At 31.6% G+C, this 26,282-nt stretch overlaps 1 protein-coding gene across 1 annotated transcript in view; it reads left to right on the top strand.

Annotated features, from left to right (window-relative positions):
- Positions 1 to 26,282, top strand: part of LOC143043692 (adhesion G protein-coupled receptor L2-like) — a 51,424-nt gene that overhangs the window by 7,813 nt on the left and 17,329 nt on the right. Inside the window, exons 4-14 of the mRNA XM_076215878.1 lie at positions 1,107 to 1,145; positions 1,660 to 1,761; positions 5,389 to 5,495; positions 5,912 to 6,109; positions 12,235 to 12,306; positions 13,193 to 13,301; positions 15,448 to 15,579; positions 18,964 to 19,015; positions 23,079 to 23,190; positions 24,004 to 24,050; positions 25,525 to 25,642. Coding sequence (XP_076071993.1) covers positions 1,107 to 1,145; positions 1,660 to 1,761; positions 5,389 to 5,495; positions 5,912 to 6,109; positions 12,235 to 12,306; positions 13,193 to 13,301; positions 15,448 to 15,579; positions 18,964 to 19,015; positions 23,079 to 23,190; positions 24,004 to 24,050; positions 25,525 to 25,642 — 1,088 coding nt within the window. The remainder of the gene's footprint in view (positions 1 to 1,106; positions 1,146 to 1,659; positions 1,762 to 5,388; positions 5,496 to 5,911; positions 6,110 to 12,234; positions 12,307 to 13,192; positions 13,302 to 15,447; positions 15,580 to 18,963; positions 19,016 to 23,078; positions 23,191 to 24,003; positions 24,051 to 25,524; positions 25,643 to 26,282) is intronic.

The following is a 26,282-nucleotide window of genomic DNA, read 5'->3' as shown; positions in this document are numbered from 1 at the left end:
CTTTGTTTTTAAGATCATGCCAATTCTATTAAAAGTAATGTAAGTAGTAAACCATGATCGTTAAATGTGTCGAAATACGTTGAACATCTATAGCCTATCAAGACTATGTGCTATTATATGAAAGTTCAATGCAAAATAGTCCAACAATTGAATAAAAAATCTTGATGAAACAGAATTTTTTCTAAAAATTTTTGTTTTATACACATGGTTTCATCAAAGCCAACGGCGGATTTTAATATAAAACTAAACAGAAAAAAGAGATCATAAAAACTATTTTGAAAGACAATGTTATATCGTTGAAATAGAATAACGCTGCCATAAAGGGTTTAGTGCCTTATTAGGGAGTGTCCAAGGAAAATTGTCTATCACCTTCAATCCTGCAGAAGTACTGTTTTGATTACTTAAGGTATTAGATCATTTACACATGTAGAGCAAGATCTGCCTTACCTTCCGAAGTACTTAAAATCATTCTAGTTTTTTAGGCTTACAATTGACAAGAAAGCTATTAAACCAAGAGTTCCAAGTGGAAAAGTCGAAATCATCCTTGCGATAATTTTACGGACATTTTTACGAGTTGGATGACCGTTATGGAATATTTGTTTCACAGTTCACGGCGAGTATTTTTCAATTGCCGTTGTCTATACAATCCGTACTCTTTTCCTCGAATGTGACCTACTGAACCAAATTTATCACCTGATTCTGTTCTGTTGTTTTTTGTATGAGGTCGTCAATTTGTTTCATTCCTTCAGTGTCTGTTTCCTCTCTGTCGATACCATTATTCATACATATCTCATACAAATAAAATTGTGTAATACCAAAATGCTTTGAAACATTGTTTTTGATATGTGAAAGAAATATCAATGTGACTTATTGTCACCAAAAGATGATTCATTAAGTTATATGCAAGAGAATGATTAAAATGGTGACAAATTTCATATATCGAGTTTTTATTATATAAAATTTTTTACTTATCTTTTGAATGAAACTACTTAAGATTCCCTTTTACATATTTATAATGAAGTTGTTAATAATAAAGTTACAGAAATCAACTTATCAGTTAATTGCAAAATTTAATAGAAATTTCGACATTTTTTTTTGCTTTGCAGATGTTAACAGTTACAGTGATTGTGCGGCCACGTCCCAAGGTATGTTACCATATATTGGTATATATAAAATGGCAATTGTTGAACCTCAAAGCAAAATAAGTACAATTTCGGTGAACATGACAAGTCCGTTTCGACACATTCCCAGTTAATAATACAACAATCCAAACGAATAATTTGATGTTGAAACAGGATTTGGATTTTGAAGTCTTTATCTTATACAGGCCTGATTTGGTAATTTAGTCAGGATCAACGTTATATCTAGGTTGATTGTTTTGGCATTAAAAAAAGATATAGATATAAAAACCAATAAACTGTTCTAAAACCTCATTATTGTTAAAAAAAAAAAAAAATAAGTGTCAAAATGGATACAATGAGCGCAGTAGAAAAGTATAGAAGAAATAAGAGATCTTCCAGCGAACCATTTTTTTTTTACTATTCTGATATCTTAGTTTAGTTGTCTCTTAATTTGTTTGCGAGTTATGTGAATTCAATATTCAAATGTGTAAAGCATAATAATTTCATGTTACAAAAAATTGTTTATTTCTAATTGAAGTAATACTTCCGTGTTTCGGATATATTGATACCAATGGAGTTGTATGGAAGACCACAATGCCAAATAACTATGACTATCAAACTTGTTTGAAGGGATCGACAGGTAAAATTGTACTTAACTTCTGAATTTATATTGAACATAACTTGTATTTCATTGCGTCACTGCAGACATTAGTCCTGTGATAGAATGTATTTAACTGTATTTAAAGGTGTTATTATCAGTAGTCTATTAATTCAACACCTCCAAGAAAGAAGAACCATCCAACCTATTCTTTTCCGATTTTGACATGTTATTACTGAATTAAAGTTGAGGTCCAAATATAAAATGAACGATTTGTTCCATAACCACTCAGGAATGGTGGCTCATAATTGTTTGGATAAGAACGTGCATTTTTTTTTTTTGAACCAGTCAACAAATTCTTTTCACGTTATTGATGATAAAATTACGACCAATTCGATATTAAAGATTATAAATTTTGCCACAAGTTGTAATGCTTTTTGTTTTATTGGAAAATAACATGAAAACTGTTAACGGGTTTATTATCTTCTGTTGATGACAACATTTTTTGTAAAATTCAATTTTGACGGGTTCTTGTCTTTAGTCGTTCAAAATTAAAATTAATTTTGATTGAACAAAAGTATTTACGAAGTCTCAGTGAATGTTGAGCATACATCATATTCAAGAAATATTGTTTAAATATATATGTGATGTTACTAACCACATAACAGAAGTTATGTTCCATGTTTGTCGTCCAGGGGTTTTGACTCTAAATAGCTTTTACAATAATTGTAAATGAAATTTAAACCTGATTGGTTCTCATTATGACAGCTTCGTGTTCTGTACATAACTTGTGTTAATTGATAGTACTAGAAATGAAATTATTTTTCAACTTTACCTCTTCAAATGTACTAGTTTAATATATTTCTTTATATGTACTGTGTTCAAACATTACACTTCAATAATTTAAACAATTTATACCCTTAAAGCGAATTTAATCTTTTTTTTTTTGGGGATAAATTTCTAAAGGGAAAAACAAAAACAAAACTCATTGTTGATTTCAAAATCAAACAAATACCAGAAATATTTTTACCTAGTGTTTCTTTTCGATAAGCTATTTCGGTTGTTTACCATCCGAGTTGCAAATGTATAATTATCGTTTAAAAATATTTTTGGAACATTGAGATAACACATTTGGATAAAGCTGGATTATCATAATTGTATATTTATTTATCAAAATTTAGCGTAAAAGAGGGGCGAAAGATACCAGAGGGACAATCAAACTCAGAGATAGAAAATAAACTGGCAACGCCATGACTAAAAATAAAAAGACAAACAGACAAACAATAGTACAAAAGACACAACATAGAAAACCAAAGACTAATACGAAACCCACCCAAAACTTATGGTGATCTTAGGTGCTCCGGAATGGTAAGCACATCCTGCTCCACATGCGGCACCCGTCGAGTTGCTTATGTTATTACATACCCGGTAAATAGTCAAATTTGGTAGGTCATATTCGTAGTGAAAAGGGAAGTGGATTGTAGTTACGACATAAGAAACATATCTGATACATTTAACTTCATTCTCTATTTGTTTTTGTACTTATTTAATTACACACGCGATCACCCCTAGTTTTTGGTAGGGTTCGTGTTGCTTATTCTTTAGTTTTCTATGTTATGTCAACGTGTTCTATCGTTTGTCTATTTGTCTTATATTTGTTTGTCTGTTTGTCTTCTTTCATTTTTAGCCAGGTGTTGTCTGTTCATTTTCGATTTATGAGTTTGACTGTCCCTCTGGTATCTTTCGTCCCTCTCCTTTATGTCATGTGTTCTATTGTTTGTCTGTTTGTCGTCTTTAATGCTTAGCCAGGCGTTGTCAGTTTTGATGTTAGCTTTCATTTGTTCAAGATGGTCCAATCAGTTATAAATGGCAGTATTCACTGTCATAAAGCTGATATCAGGACTGTTATTCAGTTTTTATAAATGCATAGTTTTTAAAGATTTAAGCAAATTATTGGTTTATTCCGCCTACAATACACTATACGATTTAGATAACTCGACTTCAAAAACAGATTTTCGGGAAAGTTCAAATGGTATTTTAAGGTCAGATATAACCAAGACACTTGCTTCACGTTTCCCCCGGTCATTAGTTAAGTAAAAGTTCATGTGCTTAAAATGAAGCTAAATGCTACTGTATTTTTAATGAAACTTATACTCAACACTTTTATCCTAAATTATCTCTTTTATCTAAAAGCGGTAATCACAGTTCACACCGGTCTGGTAATATATTACTTTATACGAACATATAATCCAGTGATCTCCATGACCTGTTTAACGATAGCGCCCCGCCATCGTTCAAATGTCTTGCGCCATCGTCAAATGACTTGCACCATCGTTCAAATGTCTTGCGCCATCGTCAAATGACTTGCACTATCGTTCAAAACTGTGATCGTTTTTATAGCCTGACGCCATTTTTTAGCAATTATAATCAAATGCATGTAATTGCATAACCTTCAGGCTTTCTTTATAGTATAATCCAGTTCTAACGCCTGAGGGATATCAGGATTAAGATCGCTAATCACTTGTACCTGAGCTTGTACAGGTAGATCAACAAAGCAGACAGGGGAATATTATCTGAAGATAGACGATTCATTTGTCGAATTATTTAATTAAGTTTCCGCAAATGCTTATGATAATTCAGATTAAATAAATAAATTAATAGTCCAGTTACAAAGTTTAACATGTATAACAGGTGCATTTATTTTGACTTACGCAATCAGCATCCCCCTTTTTAAGAAGTACAAAATAAGACGTAAAACAGTAATTATTAATTCATCGCAAATAACTCGAGTACTGCTGTATTGTAACGATAATATAGAATTACTTTTAAAGTTAAAAAGTAAAAACTATAATTTCCTGTAAATAAATATCATGTCGTAATTCCGAATTCATTTCGTAGTTTACAATCAAATTGATACATCCTCGTTTCCGGTTTCTATCCAGACTCGAAAGATGCATGTTGTATATAGCATCGATTTTCTAGTTAAAGTCATTAAAAACCTTTTCATTTGACAACGTTCGTTTTACAAATCTTTTTAACCTTTTACATAACCCGTACGACTCGTTTTGTCGTTGCTGCAAACCAGCCATACCGATAATGGGTTCATGAATTCTGAATTTGACAATGTCAGTGAAAAATAACCTACACATGAATTTTAACCCCCATTGCAATTACCAAAAATAGCAAGAAAACTACATTGGGACCTTCGTGATAGCTATTGGTCATTGGTAATTTAAATAAGCAATGAATTAGCATGTTCACCTATCCTTATGTGGAGGGATGAAATATTTTCGATCGCGCTTCACTGTACGGCGTAGATACGGTTTATGATGGTGAAAGTTCCTCCATTGTTCAATTTTCGTAATCGTCTTCTTTTCCTTCGTGTAAATGCTGCGATTGTCACACTTATTAACTGTGTGTGGCAAATCTAGCTTCAAATAGCCTATCTATTTCCTCTCATATTGATATAATTGTATTAGTGAAATCTACAAAATGATAAAAACAAAATACATTATTTCACGATAGAGTGTAAATGCTTGATTACTACAAAATCTTGTACTGACTGTTTTGATTTCCAATGAAATAATGCAACAATATGAAAACGATCTTAAACTTTAGAAAACTGAAAGAAGTAAGCATAACAATCGAAAATAAAAATTAATTTTGAAGGACAAACTTCGAATCTGTGTGAACTGAAAGAAGGACGATACGGTGTTTGGAAGGGACCAGATACTTCGTTCTGTGTCAGTGAAGCACTCAGTATCATTGCTGCCAAGGTAACAATACAATAAAAAGAATATTGATGTAATATGTTACCCTGGATATCAAATTGTCAACATGTCATAATCATTGTAACATATGTTATTACTATGTTTAACAGAATTAAAAACAATCAGCACATTACTAAAGACAACGTAGATTAATAACATACTCAAAAAAGTTCCGCAAAAAATATACTAATAAAAATGAAGTAATGAAAACTTAAACTACAATGAGATTGAAAAAGTGCGACTTATTTTATTGAAGTTTTTGTTGATTTAAGATACAAACTATAATAAAGATCTTTGGAGCGACACAAGTTTTTGAAGTACTTTGTATACTAGCGGCCAACACATTTGAAAGGCAAAAATAAAAAAGATTTAAGATTTAAATGGAGAAAAATGATAAAATTTTATATGAGTATTTGTTTCAGTTGCATCTTACCTTGAATGGTACAAGCAATGTCAAGTTAGCAGACGTTCTTAATGAAACACTGGCGGTTACTAATAAGTTGATATCAAAAGACAACTTCAATGCAGGAAATTTAAAGTCTCTAATAGATAGCTTAGATTTAGTAGTGACCATAATTGAAGAACGGTCATCTGTAGGAACAACAAAACTTGAAAGAGAAGTATTGTATCATTTATTACAAATCATTGAATATCTTGATTTACGCTTTCGTTCCCTTAATTAAGTTAGATTAATAGATAGATACTTTATTCTCTAAAAACTAAATATACGTTTACAGAGAAACATACAATAAAAAAACGATAAATAGTTGAGGTAAACTGCTAGTACTCTCAAATCGTATTTTCTTGTTAATTCGACCTGATGATACTGTTTATAATGCTTTTTTGTTATTTTTTATTTATATGGATCTTGTCTGTACACCAGCTTTGATTATTTGTAATATCTTCAATTTTTCACTTATTCTTACAACATTTGTATAAACTTCAAGATTATAAAAAAACCGGTTTTTTTCTAAAGTTAACATTGATTGGTTAAATATTTCTCAGTCATGTCCTGCGTTTGAATTTGTTTGTTAGCTTTTTGGTCATGAATGTTTGTCTCTAATATTTAATTAACTGTGCATTTGTATTCAGATATCGCAGATCAAATTTATTCGTTCATTGTTTAATCATACGTTTTTTGATTGAGTTAAGTCTGCCAAATGATATTTTATCGTATGTTTTTCTTTGTTGTGATGTTATGCTATTGTTTCAGAAAAAGGGAGAAGGTTTGGATCCATTAAAACGTTTAATCCCGCTGCAAATGTTTGCACCTGTCCTAAGTCAGGAATCTGATGTACAGTAGTTGTCGTTTGTTTATGTAATATATACGTGTTTCTCGTTTCTCGTTTTGTTTATATAGATTAGACCGTTGGTTTTCCCGTTTGAATGGTTTTACACTAGTAATTTTGGGGCCCTTTATAGCTTGTTGTTCGGTGTGAGCCAAAGCTCCGTGTTGAAGGCCGTACTTTAACCTATAATGGTTTACTTTTTAAATTGTTATTTGTATGGAGAGTTGTCTCATTGGCACTCACACCACATCTTCCTATATCTATTTTAAGTACAGTACTAGATTCTAAAAGTACAAAATTGTGATGACTTACATGTTTAGTAACATGCATAATGAAATGTTAAAATCAATAGAAGAAGAAAAATCAGTAAGATGCTTATAAGGATTACATTTACATTGAGAGACAAACTTTTTTTTTTTATTAATACACTTAATAAATAAACACATTAAGACTGGTTGTTTTTTTACTATTAAACAGTGAGCAAATTACCCTTATGTTTGGGCTATTTGAAAATTTAGTTTGTAGAAATAATTTCGTTCGTTTTTCAAATGCGAACAGCAAAACAAATAATGAAATTCGTCGCATATATCACCGGAACTGAACCATTAACATGTCCTTTTATTTCGGGCAATGTTTTGCCATCTCCCCTTTTCTATAGGCAACGCATGATTACCTGCTCTGAATTTTCATAATGTAAACCTAGTTTTGTCTTCAAGAATATTCAGGTAGTTGAAGAGTACCATTTCTGAATGTATTGGTCGATTAGCCTAATTGCGATGCTCTGATTAAGCCACTTTAAGCAATGCTTATTTTGTAAATCTTGTAGATAGTTTGCACCAGAACGAAATACTTCGGCATTTACTGCTGATGTCAAGTGGGTATCTGCCCGTTTCATTATATACAATGGTGTTGATATTTTCAAGTGCAGAATATGTTTCAGAAATTTTAGGTGAACTTTTTCGATGACATTTTTCTCAGATCCCCAAACTTCACATCCATACGGTAGGATAGGATTTACTATTTTGTCGAACCGATCAAGTTGCCATTTTATTGTGAATAGATTTTGTAACAATCAAAACAAAGGAGTAAACAAAGATTCATAAAACCAAAAGACATTTATATCAACAGTTACAAATAATAAGTAAGAAACAACACGTACTCCCCTGAAAACCGGGAGTGATATCAGGTGCTCCGGAAGGGTAAGCATTTCCTGCACCGTATACGGCACACGTGTGGTTATTTCTTCGTTCAGTTCAGTAATGATGGAAGAATATAAGATATGATTTTTGACACACTTGTGTCATAATGGCCAGCTCATGATGGCGACTGTAAAAGCGTAGAACTGGTTTTTTTTCTGATTTTTCATTATTTCAAAAAGATAGTGTAATATGAATAAATTATCAGTTGTGGAGTAATTTTTCCTAAATCCGCTCTGGTTATTATGAAGAATAGAAAAAAGATGCTATAAAAGTGGATAATCTTTCATTTAAGACGAACGTGAATAATTTCCCAAAACAGCTCATTAGTTATCAAAGGTATCAGGATTATAATTGATAGTTATTGGTTATTGGTCTAAAGTTATTGGATTCATTAGTTATTGGTCTAAAGTTATTCGGATCTTCCACATCCCCTTTGTTGTTGTACATAGGAACTATATTTCCAAGGAGCCAACTTTCCGGTATAATTCCAGTATTAAAAATTGGACTACTAGTAAACAATTTCATATATACATTTATAATTTTGTCAGCAGTTGATTTTATGTATTCATAAATAATATGGTCATCAACACCAGCTTTATTGTTTTTAAACTTCTTTATAGGTTGCATTTCTGTAAATATTGACAATGCAATTTCCCATAGGAACTTCTTTTACGGCTCAAACTGTACCACTTTTACTATGAAGTGTTGAAACCTTTTCCTAGAATTGAAAGTTCATTTGCACCACATTTTTTTTCAAAGGTCAAAATATAGGGTTGTGCGGCATATTTTCAACGTTTATATGCCCTAAACTTCTCAGAGTTTGAACTAATACTAATTTTCTTAACTACCCCTACCTCGAATGAAAGGTTACCACATATCTCAATGTAATCAATATGCACACGTAAATGTACTGGTAACATTCCCAAGTTATGTCTCTGTGAGATGGAGCACATAGAGCATAACTGGGAACCAATTATGTAAACAAAATTAATTTTCTATGAATATTCAAGATCTCACAAAAAGAGGCGTGTTTTGAGAAACAGCTGTATTTACAAAGTGCAACCTTAACATTTAAGATCTCTTCTGCTCTAACCACATCATTAATAATACCGTTCGACTCATTCTGTACATTGGTATCATCATTATCATTTTCTTGTATGTTTCCATTTTCATATTGTTTCGTTTAATTCCTTAAAGAAGTTATCTAAAGTTTGTTTAGGTATATTAGACTGATTTTGTTTATGTCTACCGTTCAGTAATTTCCAATTAAAATCACCGGCTAAGCATACATATTTTTAAGACAGACAGCTATATACCATAAACAAACTATGTATACACATGCCAGAGTCTGAGCTTGATTTGTTATATGATATAAAAACTAAAATGACGTTAAAAGGTCATTTATTCAAAATCATAAAATGCAAAAAATAGATTTTGCAAATAAAACATTTGACATAAAAGTTCATATTTAATATGAAATAATAATACATAATTAATAACTAATATCATATCAATTGAATAATTGACAAAAAAAAAAGCAAAGGTGGGGAGAAAAATCTGCCCCATAAATAAACATATATACATATCTACTTCAAAAGATAATATTAAAGGAGGTATGTGGGTGGGAATTTTGAACAAATTGTTTGATAAGAATCACAAGTTAACACATCAAATGCTGATGGTAAAAGGAAGTGACCACAATGCACTTACACGTGAACTAGTGTTGACCCGCAAGATCATTGACCAATAAGAAAGATGAAATCCAATCATGCATTTGTCATAAGTGAAATTTCTCTGCACGTGAAAACATGTTATCTAATTTCAACAATTTATCGTTTAATTAAGTGGGACACTCTGACCCTTTGACCAGACTAGAGACATCATACATTTAGAGTATTAATAGCTAACGCTTTTATTTAAGTCGGTTAGCAATAACCAATTAAAACAGAATTATCTTCTCTACTGTCTTAAATTATTTTATTCCGCTTAATTTTCAATTAGCAAATAAAACTATTTCAAATTATCTTACCTCCTATACATTTCTAGGAATATGATTAGTTAAAAGCGTCCTCGTGGAGTCCGTGTATATTTGATATTAGATTAGTAGGGAGGCGGGGTTTATTTCATACACGGTTAAAAGTGGTGTTGCGTCCCTTTATATTCCATATTAAGTAAAAGGGAAGCGGGGTTTATTCCATACACGGTTACTAGTGGTGTTACTTCCTTTATAAAAACAAAAAGGTACTGAGAAAAAATCTTAAATGTTTCAAAAGTCGAAGAAATTGATGATTAAGATGAAAATAAATTCATAAAACGCATTTAAACCTATCAAGTTGTTATTGTTGGCTTCTGTTTTTGAAGGATCAATGGAAGTAGTTAGTTTCTTAATACTACCAGTATCGAAGACTTGCTCATTTTGATAGGTCATTAGTTTAAATTTCACATGTTAAGATAGTCGGTAAGATAAATTCTTCGCTCTCGACCCATATGTGATTTACTGACCCCATATATACCGAATTAGGTCAATAGCACACTATGTAACTAATTATATCATTTTCAATTTCTCGAAAAGAATCGGAGGAACTGTATCGTGTATTTTCAGGTGAAATAAAAACCGAACCAAGAATGACATCGTCGTCTAATTTAGAGTATTGGGATGAAATATAAATATACATGACAAAAAATTCTGACATATTTTGATATCTCATTTTATAAAAAATTATTAGGCCGCCCGATTGTCTATTTCATAAGCTGAATCTGTTTTTTTATATTTGATAGTATCGCCAGGCAGGGATAAATGGTCGCAGTTGTCGGATTTAGTTTCTTGGAAACATATAATATCGTATTAGGTTATAAGGTCAATAAATTCGGGATTTGCATTCTTGTCTTAATTCCACATACATTTAAGCTTAATATTTTTAATTTTCTAATTTCATATGCACGGCAAGTTTATGATTCAAAGTTTTCGTATTTACGTTTGTACCTCCTGCGATTTCCTATGACGATGAGCCAGTTCTAGATCTCTTGTTTGGTCTACCGACATTGTCATTATTTTCTTATGGGGTGTATGGCTTTCCTTTGTAATATTTGTTATAATCTATTAAAGTGTACCTTCGATCATTAATTTGTCCCGTATCAGACTAACTCTTTTCCCATTTCTTTAACGTCTTTCATGACAGAATATAATTTTTTTCTCCGTTCTTCAATGTCAAGTGGAATTGCAATTTCATCCAAACTGAGTTTTTTTTTAACTTGGACCCTGCTTCTAGGTCAGCAGCATATACTTATTTCGCTACAATTTTAAAATTAGCCTTCGTTTGCCTTTATTCTCATCTGTCCTACCAAACCTATGGATATTGTTAAACTGTATATCTTTTTTAATCGAAAGGTTCTTTTGAAATGAAGTTCTGAAGTACGATGTTGGTATCTTCCTCGGGTTTCTCCTTAATTTCACTGAAAACAAGGTCATTTTGCATTGACCTGCATTGCAAGTCTAATACTTTCACCCGCAAATCTGACACTTTTACCTTGTTAGCAGCGCTACAAGCATCGTCGAGCTTACTCACATCTCTCTTAGCGTCCGTTAGGTCTTTTTGAAATTCTCCATCAGCCATCTCTAATGTATTTGTTCTTTTTTTTAATTGATTGTTCGTCCAGTTTAATCACTATCTGGTGAAGATTGGTTCCATTCAAAACACTGGATATCACACTTGCACTGCTCAATCCCCTTTATAGATAATTATGGTAAGGCTCTTTAATATCCCTTAAATATCACTGTGCTTAAGAAATATAAGTCATATTATATCACATTATATAGCGTCCTGATTAGAGTTATTTTCAATCAACCTCTCCCCGGATAGCAGTGCTCTTTACGAAAGTTAGTCCAATTTTAACTCTTTTTTTTATCAATGATCAGAATTAAAGATATTCTTGAAATTTCACCACGTTTACAGAGTAGCAATGCTATTTAATAGTGCATTTCAAAATGTGACTTGATTGTGGATAGTTGTCTCAATGGAAATCATGCCATCCCTTCTTTTTTTTGTAGGCTTATGATTTAGCTCACAAGAATACCAAGAAAATAAATTAAAAAAATATCTATTATTTACATATATTAATATATTACTCAAAGCATTTGAACATTCCCCATAGATTCAGCATATTTAAAAACGTATTCAATCAGAAATTTGAGCTATCAGAAAATTTGTTCAGATGAAAGCATAAAATCTTATTATAACTAAATAATCATTATTTCAGAACTTCGTATCAGTTTTGGATAAATTACTATCAGTTGTCAACGAGAAAAGCTGGAGAACGTTAAAAAATAAAGTGAGTATACATAACTCAACGTGTCTGCTATCACAGTTTTATGGTATCATACATGAATCAATAGAAGAAAAGAAAAGAATGAACAAATGATATCGGATATTTTCCTTACGTCATAACTACAATCCCCTTCCCTTTCATGAATTTGACCTACCAAACTAGACTATTTCCGGATTTGTTATAACATGAGAAACATGACGGGTGCCACATGTGAATCAGGATCTGCTTACACTTCCGGGGCACCTGAGATCACCCCTAGTTATTGGTGGGGTTCGTGTTGCTTATTCTTAAGTTTTTTATGTTGTGTCATGTGTACTATTGTTTGTCTGTTTGTTTTTTTTTAGCCATTGCGTTGACAGTTTATTTGCGATTTATGAGTTTAACTGTCCCTCTTCTAAAACAAAATACCTTTTTTCTAAATTATAATAACAATTGATAAAAATTAAAATTGGGAAAAAAATTTAGTAATCAAACCTTGATAAAATGAAGCATGATTATTTCAGATACAATAGTATAATTTGTTCTTTTGTTGATATTATTATTTGTTGTTTCTCATATATAAAGAATGTGTTCATGGTTTTATATCAGTGGAATTTCTGTTTTTAAGTGTTTTGTTAAATTTTTACAGATTTTTTTTAACTAAAAGTTTTCTTTTCTTTCCTGGCTTTCATTAACTATTAGTCTCTCTAAATTAGTAATCCACTCAATGGCATGATATATTGTTGGAAGATTCGGTCTTCTACAGCTATGTTAATTCGAACTACGTTATAGAACCTATTATTCAATTTGTAATGTATTAGATAACCATATTTTATTTAGTCACTGTTTACCTATATTTTTTTCTTGTTTTACATTTCCAGCAAGAATACTTTTTCACCTTTTTTTCCAGATAAAAACAACTAATCATGTTTCGACTATAATGAAGGTTGTTACCAGATTCGGATTCCAAGTGAACGTTAATCAATCGGCAGATGTAACACTTGTTCGAGAAAACATAGGCAAGTTATATATGTACTGCTAGAATAATCAAGATTTATTTCGAATTCTTCTTTTTGTCTCCACTTAAGGACATACGATACAGTTTTAATCCCATATTGAAATTTTTGATAAAAATTTGCATTTAGGCTATGTTTTACCTGATTAAATCAAATATGTTTTAAAAGATAAACACAATCTGGTTTTTGTTAAAATATTTGTAATTTCTTCTATTAATTTATGCATTTTTTATTTAGAAATAACTCATAATTATCAAATGTTCATGAATGTAGAAAACAAATGTCATTTTTTGCTGCATATATATATCAAATTTAAAAAAAATATCCATTATTGATTTTTTCATAAAAATGGGTACAAATAATCTTCAAACGTATTCTAACCAAGTGTCATTTAAAAAAAGGGCATCCATGGACTCGATTTAAAGTTACATCAGTTTAAATGGTTAAAAATCAGTCGAAAAAAGTACCTTATCCATATATGTCACAGTTTGACGTCGCCAAATATGATTTTACGTTAACTTCATTACCTCCCCTGTTACTGTATCATATGACTAAGGAATACTAAACATTGATTAATCAATGCATATTTTTATCAAGAGCTTGTGTTAAAGTACAACAATGAGGAAGCAAAATGTTGAAACAGATTACTAATTGGCGCATAAGAGAAAAGGCCATGTTTTGATGCATGTAAAAAAAATGAGCAATATTGCAAAAATGACGAGAATGACAACTCTACTGGAAGTTATAGTACAAATTCTCTTATAGATTCAATAATTTATATAATCTTCGAATGTCATTGGGTAGAGCTTTAAACTTACTGATTTGTCCCAGTAAGTTAAACAAATTCATGGGCAATTTGCCCTGCATCTTAAGAACAAAACTGAATAAATAAAAATGCAACCGAACACCCTCCCTAACCCATCCACAAACACATACATAAAACAGGATCTTTTAAGACTGAAGATACACATTTCTTCCATCCTTCATACTGTTGTTTACTACGGTTACAATTGATACCATGATGTGTTTATCAATAATATAACATTCAAAATGATTTATGTAAGCATGCACCTACATAATCAAAAGAAAAATAATAGCACGAATTCCACGTGTGTAAAAACTTAACACATACTGGTATATACACAAGGAGATTTAGCAATAAGGATAGGGTAGAGTTATAAAACTAGCTATTTGTTGAGGATACGTGATTTTAGGAAATATACAATGATCGTTAAAATCAAGCATTACACAAACGAAATATCATTCAACTAATTATTAATCAATCAAATGGTAATTAATTTATTATTGATTTGTAAAAAAAAAGCATTTTGTTTATGATTTTTAACATTTTTTTGTAATTTAGGGTAGCTGTCTAGGTAACTTAGACATAAGTATATTCTTTTCTAAGTAGGTGGTGGTGGTGTGTGTGTGTGTGTGTGTGGGGGGGGGGGGGGTATGCATACTACTTTAGTGTTGGGAACGTGACTTAAAACACCTAAGATGAAATTAAGAAAATCTCACCTAAGTTGCTTTATAAATATGGGGCCAGGCTTATAATTTTGTAAGTCAGACGAGCATTTCGTCTTGTATACACCCATCAGCAACTCTCGAATAAAAAAACTTTCAAGACAAAATAAAGAACAAAGTTGAAGAGCATTAAGGACCAATGATCATTATTGACCTTTTGTTTGTTTTTAAAGTGATTAAGATGATAACACAATGTTGACTAATGTACCCTTTTTTGACATTTTTATCTATTGTTTCTGTTTGTTTTGTTCACGTTGTCACTATAATGAAATTTGATGTGACTGTCATACAAGTGAGAGGTTTAGCTAGCTCAGGTTCACTCCACCATTCTATTTATAATAGAAATGTCTGTACCAAGTCAGGAATATGTGCCATTTGATTGGGGACTTTCCTTTTTGAATTTTCCTCGGAGTATAGTATTTTATGATTTTACTTTTTACATGTAATGTAATAAAATTATATATCTTGGGTATAGCACTGTTCTTGCAGCATGAAACATTAAGGTTGTACGATGTATCTTTTATATATTTTTCTTTAATTAATTTTCTTGCAGAATGTTTGATATAATTGCAATAAATGATTGTATAGAGTCTTATGAATAATCTTTTGCCTTCTTTTATAGTTTTAGAAGCTAAAAAAGCATTCCTTGATGACGTGATTTTCCCAAATGTCACTGTTCTGCCAAGTATCTATCAACAGATGACAAACACTTGGTTAGTTCTCAATAAAGATACTATCAAGAATATATTCAATGGTAAGAAAAATAACCTGAACTTTATGGATAAAAAAAAAATAAGTTAGGTTTCACGAAAAATTTAAGAAAATATTCAAATACAGACATCGTTTAGAAAGAAAATTAGACAAAGACAATTAGTTATTCCCTGAAGTTGCATGTCTTCCTTTCTATGAATTCCAGTTATCTTATTCAAATTTGTATATTGATAGGTTTTTTAACTCATTGAAATATAACGTATATGTATTTGGACTTGCAAGAGCAACGCGATATGTTCAGCATTAGGAACAGGAACTACCTCTCTTTCCGGACTAAATCATTTTACCATGGTTTTTGAAGTATTCGTGCTGTTAAAACTTCTATTTTCTTAACACTCTTTTGATATTATTAACGTTGTCTTTCTATTGTTTTCATGGTTGGTTCTAATTTTGTGTTTTCTACAGAACTTCTGAATGCCTTTTGGGTATTTTATCTCTCGTTTTGGACATTGTGTTACTTTAAACATCACCCATCTTGCAGAGTATTTGCTTAAAATTTAAAAGCACGGAAATTATGATAGATTGAACGTCACTCAGTACAGGAAGGTCCTACACGGACGTCATGACGGACACGATTGTGCCCGTATTAAAAGATGACCAAATTGACAGAAATTATGATCATCGAATTATGATCAGATCCTCTTTTGTCTTCATACCCTATAACGTTGCAATTTTAAAAACGAGGCATGTTACACTTAAATGACTCCGAAAGTGTTGTATTGTACCGTGTTCCAATCATTTGAGTTAAGACAATTGCAACTGGTTTTTATGTGTTTTTATGTTGTGCTGTAACAACACATGTTAAGTTCGTGTTGAGCTCTTATACCCGCCACATTCGTTACATGATCTTTGTAAATAAGTTAAATCTAAAATACCCCTTTTTAGAATTTCAGATTTTACTAATCATCTCGTTCCACATTTATCAAAACACAAATATGGGTTTCGTTTTAAAATCACATACTATTGATAAGTTGAAAACAATCATGAATCATATTAATATTTATTTGAAACACAAACAAAGAAGAAATTGATCTGTCTTCACTGTAATTAGTAATTATATTTATCATTTTCCAGAAATTTATGCATAAAATTAAGTTCCTTCAAAGATTTTTATGTTCATTAAAAATGGAAATAAGACTGTGTAAATCATTTAAATCGACCAGAAAGAGACTAATCATGGTAACAAACGAAGACTGAAAGATATTTTTTAACTCGTTGTTAGCGTGACCAACCCGATCGACAGTGTAAAAAAACTCGTCATAGATACCAGAATTAAAATGTCAGACATGCGTTTCGTGTTCGTGTTCTGCTATGCAGACATCGACCGCGATGCGAATTCATGCTTAGTCAAAATATCCTAATCGGAAATACGACACAATCGGTAAAGTTACAGAATTGACGACTATACTGGTGTGATCAGATGTAAGACTTCAAGAACATGCCAAAACATCGTACCGGGCAACTAGTTCTGTGATGGTAAACTTATGTAAAAGAGGGACGAAAGGTAACTCATAAATATGTAACGTCTGTTTCAGTCATTCGTCCTCCTAAATCTGTAGTTATAAGTTTGTGTAAGGAACAAATCCCTGACAACGAAGTCCGATCATACACGAGCTAAACGTACTAATACCGCAGTCCCACTAGGCCACGATCGCACTACGATCTGTGAAATTTTAATGATCGTAGAACGATCGTGTATATCGCAGTAAGCTCGTATCACGGTCGTGGTGAGGTCTTCAAAATCGTGATGAGCGTGGCCAACTTTGAACATATTCAAAACAATTGTGGTACGGTCGTGGTGAAATCAGGTCCTAGTAGAAGCGCAGTAAGAGCGCACTAAGATCGAAGTAAGATCGTAAAGGTCGCTGTTCCATCGTAGCGAAAGCGTAGAGACTGCACTACGATCTCATAGTGACGTTATAACGACCTTACTACGACCATCACGTTCTTACCGCGATCTAACTACGCTTCCACTACGACTATACCACGCTGTTCATGATGATAGTACGATTCTAGCACGCCCTTGTCGTCCTCATCACACTCTTCTTACGACCTGACTACGTTCATACTACGACCATCATTATCATTGTTATTTTTACATAAAATATATGAAAGAGTTCCCTAGATGTTGTTTGTCTGTATGAAATTAATCATTTGTCCTAACGGTTCAACCATGGCTTACCGTTTTGGCCTATAATGGTTTACTTTTTATAAATTGTTACTTGGATGGAGAGTTGTCTCATTGGCACTCATACCTCATCTTCTTATATCTATTGATACATTTGTGTCACCTCTGCTATCGTTCACTAAAATATCGTCATTTGAGCTTTATGGACCAGTGATAGGTTGTAATTTAGGTCAGATTGGTCGGTCCGACATCTCTACTTGATCAGGATTCGTTTATTTTCTCCGTCTGCCTCTACATTAACATCTACCACCACGCCCACGTGTTCTAGTAGATTTTGGTGGCATGACTGTATTTTTTCCGAGAAATCTATGTTTTAATCAGAAATAAAAGGAATATAACTGTATTGATATCGAAAACGATGCTGACGTTATTGCTGAGAACGTAGTAAGATCGGGGTATGAACGTAGTCTAATCATGGTAAGAACGTACTACAATCGCAGTAGAAGCGTGGTAAACGTGCAATCGGGTAACTCGTGGTATGGTCGTAGTGAGAACGTGAAGAGCGTAGAAGGATCTTGATAAGCGTAGTGAGGTCGCAGAATAAGCGCGGTGAGAACGTAGTATAATCGTAGCGGGATCGTTGTAGAAGCGTAATGAGAACGTAGTAGCATCGTCAAAACATTGAAAATTTACATTTTCATGCCGCTCATACCGCGACATCACCACGATCTGAATTTATTGTAGATCGTGGTGATCGTGGTGCGATCGTGGTCTAGTGGGACTGGGGCTTAAAGAAAACAAGAAAAACGCCATGTGATGGATCCAAAGTTATGTTACTGCTGCGAAATCGAAAGTTGACAATTGATGTTGAAATTATAACGTTTCTCATATAGTTTACAGTCTTTCAATCGGATGTATAGAAGACGAATAATAAAGAATGATGACCATTTACGACGTACAAACCAATAAAGAAAACAGTAGTATACCGCTGGTCGAATTCAAAATTCATACTAGTAGTACTAGTATGATCGTGAGAAAACAAATACGGGTTACAAAATAAAACAGAGGGAAACATATCAACTATAAGAGTAAAGCAACGAAATAACAGAACACAGAAGTACAACAAAACACAAACAACAATCAACGGTGCAACCTTAATAGATACAAACTATTAGATAACAACTATAATTTTTCTATTATGTACATATAGTTGCACATATTTAACTTTGTTTCTTTCAGGAAGCATTGATTACACAGGTGTCTATTACAGAACATTGACGAAACTATTACCGTAATGTATCTTCCTAATTTGAGAGGGGCACTTTTAAATCATTATGGGTCCAAAATTAACATTAATTCAGTTCCACAACGAAAATACCAATCGCACAGAATCAGTAACTACTTATCGTTATCAACATTGGTTATTAATGGCCATCTTTATTTAGTGAAGTTGATAGATATCTTAAACGTTTCAATAGTAAAAAGTAAAAAATCAGAAAAACAGAATTCAGGGGTAAACTCACAACAAATATCAATAACAAAGGCTCAAACACATCAAACGAATGGATAACAACTGTCATATTCCAGACTTGGTACAAGCATGATGATTTATGTTGTTTTATCATAATTAGTGAAATAAAAACATCACCACTCAAACGATAAATAATCTAATTTAAACTTTTAAGGACATGTCAAAAAGTAAGGCTTATAATTAAAATAGATTTTTTTTTCCAATTGAAGAACGTTACAAAATTTTGGAAATCATTTTGAATTAAAGAATATGTCTCCGTCGTGTAAAGGTCTGAATCCTTGCATGGCAAACTATACTTCTAGTCATTTAAGGTTGATAAGCTTTTCATTTTTTGAAATATTTTTCCCTAAAACATCTCTGAAGATATATTTAATGTCAAAATGCACATCTGATGCAGAAAAAAAAAGCTGCCGTAAATTTTACCACGAAGAAATGTGTCGTATATTGACTGAATTTAGAATTTTGTATTTGTACAGATGCCTTGGGTCTGTTTACAAAAGCCGATTTCGGTCTAAGACATGTCCCAAGACCACATTAGGAGATATGTTTATCTGAAGTGGGTTTATCTTAGGATATGTCACAGTAATGTTTGTGAAGGTCTTAATTTTATTATGTATATTTTACAGTACTTAATTTGTATCACCTCTCTTATATTTAGCACTTGTGTTTGCAAAATTCTACAAATTAGAGATTTATGCATTTCATATTCACCCAGAAGAGCATAATTGCATGATTCGAGTGATTTGCTTTGGAACTTTTCAGGTGTATGAAACTGTGACACTTCGAGCTTGACACACTCAAATGAAGGCAACAATAGTATACCGCTGTTCAAAATTCATAAATCGATAGAGAAAAAACAAATCCGGGTTACAAACTAAAACTGACGGAAACGTATCAAATATAAGAGAACTACGACACAATAGAGACACAACAGCGAAATGTAACAAACATAGAAACGAACTATAATATAACAATGGCCATTTTCCAGACTTGGTACAGTGCATTTTATGAAAAAATGTTGGGTTGAACCTGGTTTTGTGGCATGCAAAACCTTAAAAATAGTTCGTTATTCTATTAATTACATTCTAGATAATAGCTATTGTGTTACTGAAATTTGACGTTTACAAATTTCTGAAATTCTTCATGAGAAGTAGTATATCTTTCTTAGCCATGGAAAGCTGTAATACCTTGCCGAACATTTGCTATACGTTTTGTTTTTGTTTTTAATCTACTCTTCCATTTATGAAGACGTATAGAAAATTCAAATATTTTTGCTTCTATCATCACTACAAAACTATTTATTAGCAAAAGCTAAATTTATCTCCTAGGAAGGTTTTAAGACAAAGCATACAGGCAAAATGTAATAACCCCTTCACTTTCACAAAAGTTACACGCGTACAAATCGTGTATGTGAATTTATATGCCAAATATTTTGTATAAACCAAAATAAGCCTAAATTTGTGTATGTGAGTTTTGCAAAAACAATTAGTGTACTGAAAATAGATCGAGAACAAAATTGTTAAAAAAATAAGGTAACGATTTAAAAAAACTTGGTTCAGTAATACATATCCATGTTCACATTTTGCTAATAAGTTACACATGAACAGATTTAATCAGATTTAAATATGTTAAACAAGAAGTCACGAGAGAATCATAAGGTAAAATAAATTGTTAAAAAAAAAATAAAAATTTAATTAGTTATCGAAATTAACGAATCTTACCTGACTCTGAATCGAATCCTTTCCATTATAGATTGTACCGAACATTGTTTTCGTCTATTTTTAAGGTATTAACATATATCTGTTGAATGTGGTTTTATCAAATTTTTTACTTTTCCTGTATTAAATGATTCAGACAAAAAAATCAAAACCATACTTATCCTAAAATAAAATAGTATCAAACAATGAACCTTATCTTATCATTTAATCGGTAGTATCTCGGAACATTTGACGAGTCGTGTGTTGATGTTCGTCCAATTATTTTCCTTTGAAATATTTATCTTTGCTTAAATTGTAAGTTGCACTCAATTTTTAGTGAAATGCAGCATTCACATCTGCGTTTAAAGTACATCATTTTCCCAAAAAAATATTGATTTTTCCAAATAGAAAAATGCAACTGCGTATTTTTCATGATAATTGTACATTGTGTTAGATGAAAAAAAATTATCGAAGCTACATAAACAACAAATGGAAGTTTTTAACGACTTTGACTGGCTATACAGCCCTCGCACGGTCGGCCCTGGCTTGCACCTTTTGGGGCATTAAATAATTTAACTTTTACCATATGGTAATTGACATAATTTAGAATGATAAAAAAAAATTTAATAAAAATAATATAGAGCAAAAATATGAATAAATAAATTGATGAATAAGAAAATAAAGAAAGAAAAGAAAATAATATAAAAATAAATATAATAAAATAATATAATATAATAATGAATTTTTTTTTTAAATAAAAAAAAAATAAAATAAATAAGTAAAAAACAATATATACGTAAAAATAAATAATTAATAAACATTGAGCCACCAGAAGAAGGAACAGGAGGAAAGTTTTGCCAAGCAAACAGCAGTGAACGGCACCAAGGTTGTCCTGGTACACCAGCTGCCAAGTAAAGAGCGGATAATTTTGATATGCCAAATCGTGTATGTGAATTTATATGCCAAATATTTTGTATAAACCAAAATAAGCCTAAATTTGTGTATGTGAGTTTTGCAAAAACAATTAGTGTACTGAAAATAGATCGAGAACAAAATTGCTAAAAAAAAAAGGTAATGATTTTAAAAACTTGGTTCAGTTATACATATCCATGTTCATATTTTGCTAATAAGTTACACATGAACAGATTTAATCAGCCCTTAAACCGATTCGATACACACTTCGCCGCGGGAGCTTACGATGAATTATGTATCGTCGCATTTTATATGCTATATTGACACCAAACACTTTGGGCTACGGATGAACCAAGATAACACGCCTACTACAATTTAATTAATAAACAATTTTGACAGCAGCCGAAACAAAAGTCCCTATTGAACCCTTTTCCAAACTTAGCCCTTAAACTGATCTGTTATTGTTGTAAAATTGATTTATTACCGCCTGTTCCGGACTTACTTTATTTTGAGTCACTGACCCGGATAACTCTTGCAGTGTATTTAAGTTATTTTATTTATATTTTTTTTTTTTTAAGTACTTATATAAATTTATGATAATCAATTTCTGTTAAATATTGAACCAGACACGACCAGACATATTGTTGTTTATCTTTAGGAGGATCTAGTAATATTTTGGTATTAATATTTTGTATTCGAACCCTATTTAAATTTGATTTTAAAGGAGTATGTTCGATAAGGTCCTAAAATGGCCCCCTTTTTTAGCGTAAATTTCTAATTCGGATTTATTGACTAATATCACGATAAATTATAGCTAATACATTGACTAGATAGGATATACACCATTTTGTTGAAAAATTTACGTTTTTGCGTTTCATTATGACGTCACAAGTTGTACTCATATTGATTTTACACGAAAAAAATTAATGAAAATGGGTAAATTTCCATAGGACAGGAAACATAGAGCGCATACGTCGATAACAAAGATCGTTTAAATAATGTTTGTGAAGACATTTCACATGGGTTTTTTTTAAATTAAGCATGTCGACGCCTGCGCTCTATGTTTCCTTATCCTTTATTTGGTTGAAATCTAGCTGATTTTGTCAAATACACCAAAATCCCTTATCTTGACCCTTTTGGGATGTAAAAATCAACGTGTTAGAATTAAACTTTGACTATATATACATCTGTACCATTATTCATATTTTTTGTAGGTCCACTTTTGGCTTAGATGTAGGATCAGATGTTGTTTCATTTTCCTTACCAGCATTTACAGCAGCAAATAATTTAGACCCTCCTGTTCAAATTGGTTATGAACATGTATACGTAAGTTGTTTTTTTGTCGACCCTTTGAATTTTGTCGCAAAAGCGAGACATAGAGATCCTACATTCCGTCGTCAGCGTTGTCGTCGGAAACGTTCACAAATATTATCTCTGTAGTTTTTGAAATATTGATAATTCTTCTAAATAATCCAGGATAGCTATCAAACTTGTACAGAAGCTCGTTTATTATCATAAAATAGAATCCAGAAGTTTTGTAAAATAAAATATTGTTTATCCGTATTTTACTTTTTTAGTTTTTCTGCAGGTTAACATTACATTCACTATGTGGTAAAAGTTTTTAAATTTTTTTAAAATTTCTTAAACTATCCCTGATATCTACAAACTTGAACAGAAGATTTTTTTATGATCATAGGATAGTATCCGCAAGTTAGTTTTAAACAATTCCTGTGTATCCGTATTTTACTTATAAATGGACTTAGTTTTTCGGCCAGTTAGAATAACATTCACTCTGTGATAAACGTTTTGAAAATTTTGATAACTTTCTTAAACTATCCTAGATTTGTACCAAATTTGGTAAAGTTGTCGATGAATAAAATGTATTTATATCTCTCATATAGTCTTTTTGTCAGTCCAGCACGTCTTGTTTCTGTTCATCCTTTATATTGATGGCAAGTTACAGATAAACATTGCGCGTGGTGTCGATTATCTTAATTTTCACAAACTCACAGAGTAGTTCTGCAGATAAGGTCATTCATGCATTGAGTTTAAAATGCACATTGAAATTAGGTATATCTGTTTTAAAGCTTTATGAAAAACATTAAATAAGTTTCAACATGACAACACTTGCCTTTTCAGAGTAATAAAACGAATTCTACTTGTGTGTTCTGGGATTTCGATAAAGGGTAAGAAGAAATTTGAAAAACAATGTAACGACCTCAGCAAGATTGAAAAAAAACATTTTTGATTACAGCCCTTCCTCATGAATTTTTTCTGTATTCTATTCTTAATATCATTGAAGAATAAAAGCGTAAGTACTGCTGATATTTATTTCTACTGATCCGTTATAAAATACAAGATGCACAACCGAACTATCAATACATAATGTGTCCAAAATAAAAAAAAAAAAAAGAAGCTTTATTTCTATAATAAATCAACTGAACAGACAAGCATGAATAGAGACAAAACCATTAATTTCCTCCCGTACAATTTTTGATAAACATTCGGTTTCTCAACATTAAAAACATATGAACATTCATAATTATTTTTATATTAGTTGTCCTGGGAGTCAATTATCCTTCAGATTTTTCCAAAAGGGTTGATATGTTTAGTGTACTTGAATTGCTAAGTTTTACACGTGTACATAGACTTAATTGTAGCCAAACCTTCAGAAATGTACTCATTTTCTCATTCGACAATAAATTTTCTGTATGAAATTGCCTAAACCTTTACACAAGGGCGATGCAAAATACCGCGATTAATTAAAATATAAACAAAAAGTAAAATAACAAAAATACCTTTTCCGAGGAAAGTTCAAAACGGAAAGTCCCGAATCAAATTGCAAAATCAAACGACCAAACACATCAAACGAATGAACAACAACTGTCATATTCCTGACTTAGTGCAGACATTTTCTTATGTAGAAACTGGTAGATTGAACTTGGTTTTATAGCGCTAAACATCTCATTTGTATACCAGTCGCATCAAATATCATTATATTGACAACGATGTGTGACCAAACAGACATAATAGGTAAAATAGTCAACATAGGGGTACAGCAAACGTAGAAAGGACGTTTTGATTCATTCTGAAGAAAAGTGTCCTACACCAAATCATTGAACAAAGTTGTGACAAAGTTTTTTAAAAATTAATAAATTGGAAAGCAAGAAAATATTCTGAACAAAATTAACATCGCTCTATCATCTCATTTTTGTGCGCGTGATCATGTTGTGGTCACAATAGGTAAGCGTTGGCACATAAAACAAAATATTCACTACTGCCAAAGTTTTCGATTAACAATCATAGATAAATAATATTTTTTGACGACGTGATGATTGATTGATTGCTGATTGTTTACCTTCGTCCAGTGGTAAATATTTCATGCCAGTTCAGGATTATAAATTTTATGGATTCGTAATAAACAGAAACAAGACATGTGTTCCGAGGAGGATTTAATATTATACTATATACGTATACATTGTTTCAATAATTTCCTTAAGATTAAATTATTAGACACTCGTTTCATGTAACGATTAGTATGATAAATAGTTTTAATTTTTCTCTGTAGTTTCTTATTTTAGAGTAAAAATGAGAATATGTGTTTTAGAGCTGATGTTGGGTTTTTTAATCCGTATTCATTTACTGCAATATATTTGTTAGCATTGATGGCGGTTGGTCAACAGATGGATGTTATGCAGAGTACAGAAATACAAGTTACACCTCTTGTCGCTGTAACCATTTTACTAATTTTGCTGTGCTAATGAGTGTTCATGCATTTGTAAGTTTTTCGTAGTTCAAATAGCACAAAATGTACAAAAGGAAAATGGTATTTTTTGTATTCAGGTTCAATCCACCAATTTCTACATGTACATAAGAAAATGTTTGCACCAAGTCAAGTTGTTATCCATTTGTTTGATGTTTTTGAGCTTTTGATTTTGCCATTTGATTAGGGACTTTTCGTTTTGAATTTTCCTCGGAGTTCAGTAATTTTATGATTTTACTTTTGACCAAGAGATACTAAAATAATTTAATTCATCCTTTTGTCCTGATCAGACGAATACCTTACGTTTAATAGATCTATCTATTCTCGATGTAAGTTATTTTTTTGCTTTAAAATTACAACACAATATCCTGGTCATTTTTTATTTTTTTTTGTTTGTACGCTTGTTTGTTTTTGTTTGAATTTCTTGATATGACATTATTAGTGTCTAGTTTGATATATAGACAATAATAGTGCATTGACTTGACATATGAACGATATAAGGATGCGGCTTAGAAACGGGAAAAAGCGAGGCTCTGTCAATGCACTATTATTGTCTTTATACTGCAATCTGAAAAAGACATTTTCAATTGTTGTTTAATGTGTTAATGTCACTATTTGATTTAAATATTGGGAAACTTCCCCTTTCTATAGAAAA

The sequence above is a fragment of the Mytilus galloprovincialis genome, chromosome 1, assembly GCF_965363235.1.
Source record: "Mytilus galloprovincialis chromosome 1, xbMytGall1.hap1.1, whole genome shotgun sequence".
Classification (NCBI taxonomy): domain Eukaryota; kingdom Metazoa; phylum Mollusca; class Bivalvia; order Mytilida; family Mytilidae; genus Mytilus; species Mytilus galloprovincialis.
Note: the sequence above shows the minus strand (reverse complement) of the source record. Positions and strands in the feature narration are given on the sequence as shown.